This window comes from Procambarus clarkii, chromosome 13 (genome assembly GCF_040958095.1).
Source record: "Procambarus clarkii isolate CNS0578487 chromosome 13, FALCON_Pclarkii_2.0, whole genome shotgun sequence".
Taxonomy (NCBI): domain Eukaryota; kingdom Metazoa; phylum Arthropoda; class Malacostraca; order Decapoda; family Cambaridae; genus Procambarus; species Procambarus clarkii.
The window spans coordinates 48,952,421-48,954,467 of record NC_091162.1 but is presented as its reverse complement, the minus strand read 5'-3'; the positions used below and the strand labels follow the sequence as shown (position 1 = coordinate 48,954,467).

The window sequence follows — 2,047 nt, the reverse complement described above, 5'->3', positions numbered from 1 at the left end:
GTTTACTATTAGTAGTAGACGAAGGTTTAGATGTTGCTTTTCCATCTGGGTTAACTCTTTGTCGTTTTATGATGGTGTGCAACCCTTCTGTAATCTCTGTTACCATTAACGATGACTTACTGTAGAGTACAAACAGCTTATCCAGTATGTCATTGGGTAATTTGCGTGTCATATGGACTTGGATTATCCAGTCTGACTCATCCAAGTTCACTTTATATCTGGGGCCTTGAGCAAGGACTCAAGCTCCAATCTAAAAGCTTGGAGTGAGACTGCTGTATTATTTGGAGGTTTAATGTCTAACAGCTTCTGTGTTAGAATTCTGATGGTCCTTTCTGGTTTAGCGTAATTATCTTTCAGGAGCTGTACGGCATTGTCATAATCGTCATCTGTGTGATTCAGATTACAGACCACCTGAAACGCTTCATCCTTCAAGACACTCTGTAAATATGTAAACTTTGTCATCTTAGGTACATTGGTATTAGAATCCACAGAATCGACAAATTTGCTCCAGAAACCATCCCAACTCTCGTCCTCTGTACCAGAAAAAGTTGGGAGACTGAGTGATGGCAATTTGACTTCTGGTGCTGTCTGGTTCTGGGAAGTTGTGGCTGCAATATTTGTATTGGCCTTATGTGCGTTTATTATATCGTCAAAGTGTTGTAACCTTGTAAACATTGCATCCTCATTTATTTATTTTTATTTATTTATTTATTTATATATAAGAAGGTACATTGAGTTTGTGAGAATACATAGTAATTGCATACAGTAATTGCACTCTTGTAAAGCCACTAGTACGCGCAGCGTTTCGGGCAGGTCCTTAATCTAACATATAATTTCAAGTAGGTAAGTTCTATCAGAATTAATACAATGATAACAAATACATTGCAAGAAAAAAAATGTGATGAGAGAGATTAGTAAGTATATTAAAGCACATTGGTATATTAAAGCTCTGATTGATTACATCGACAGCTTGATTGGTAATTTAAACAAGATTAATAGACACCATACAGCAGATTGACAGTACATATAAGAAGACAGCAATGATCGCAATGATAAAGATGTTCAGATTGGGTACATAAAGATTGGGAGATTGGGTAGCAATAGATACAGTGCAGTTTTAAAGCAAAAGGTAAAAAACTATGAAGATGAAATTAGGTACTTTTTAGTATTGTTTTTGAATGATGCAAAAGTTGGACAGCTTTTCAATTCAATAGGAAGTGAGTTCCATAGACTGGGTTACTTTATTTGCATAGAGTGTTTACACAAATTAAGTTTGACTCTGGGGATATCAAAGAGATATTTATTTCTGGTGTGGTGATAATGGGTCCTATTACATCTGTCCAGGGAGAGTTTCAGAGCAGGATTTGCATTTAAGAACAGGGTTTTGTAAATGTAGTTGACACAAGAGAATTTGTGGAGTGAGATTATGTTTAGCATGTTTAGGGAGTTAAACAAGGGGGCTGAGTGTTGTCTGAAAGCAGAATTTGTTATTATTCTGATTTTTGCTGGGTAATGATGGACTTGAGGTGGTTTGCAGTGGAAGAACCCCATGCACAGATACCATAATTAAGATAGGGATTGATCAGTGCATAATATAGAGAGATGAGAGCAGAGTTAGGTACATAATATCTGATTTTGGAGAGTATACCAACTGTTTTAGAGACTTTCTTAGTTATGTCTTAGTGGGCGGCTGCCGGAGTGTGATGCTCCTTGGGACAGTCCTCTGTCCTTTTCTAGCCTTGTGCTCCTGCTGCCGTCCTCTCCAATTCTGCTGGGCATCTTTTCCTTTTCCTTCTGTTTCGTTTTTCTCCCCCCTCTTCTCCTATCTGCTTGCCGTTTCCTGCCGACCTTTTGCTCGTTCTGGTTCTTCCCTTGGACTTCTTCTATTTTGACGCCCGGGTGCTTGAGGAGGCATACTCATGCACCCGTCGAACTGCAGTACCCGACGTCGAGAGCGAGGGGAACCTTTTATTGTCAATCCCCACTTCGTCACTGAACCCGATCTCGACGGACTGTCGGTTTCTTAAGGTGGCGTTTGTGGGGCGTA

General features: G+C 39.5%; 1 protein-coding gene across 1 annotated transcript; it reads right to left on the bottom strand.

The window, feature by feature from the left end:
• Positions 1 to 207: 207 nt before the first annotated feature.
• On the bottom strand, positions 208 to 675 carry LOC138364490 (uncharacterized). Its single transcript, XM_069324135.1, has one exon. It carries the CDS (start codon positions 673 to 675, stop codon positions 208 to 210), a length of 468 nt encoding a protein of 155 aa, XP_069180236.1.
• Between the last annotated feature and the right edge of the window lie 1,372 nt (positions 676 to 2,047).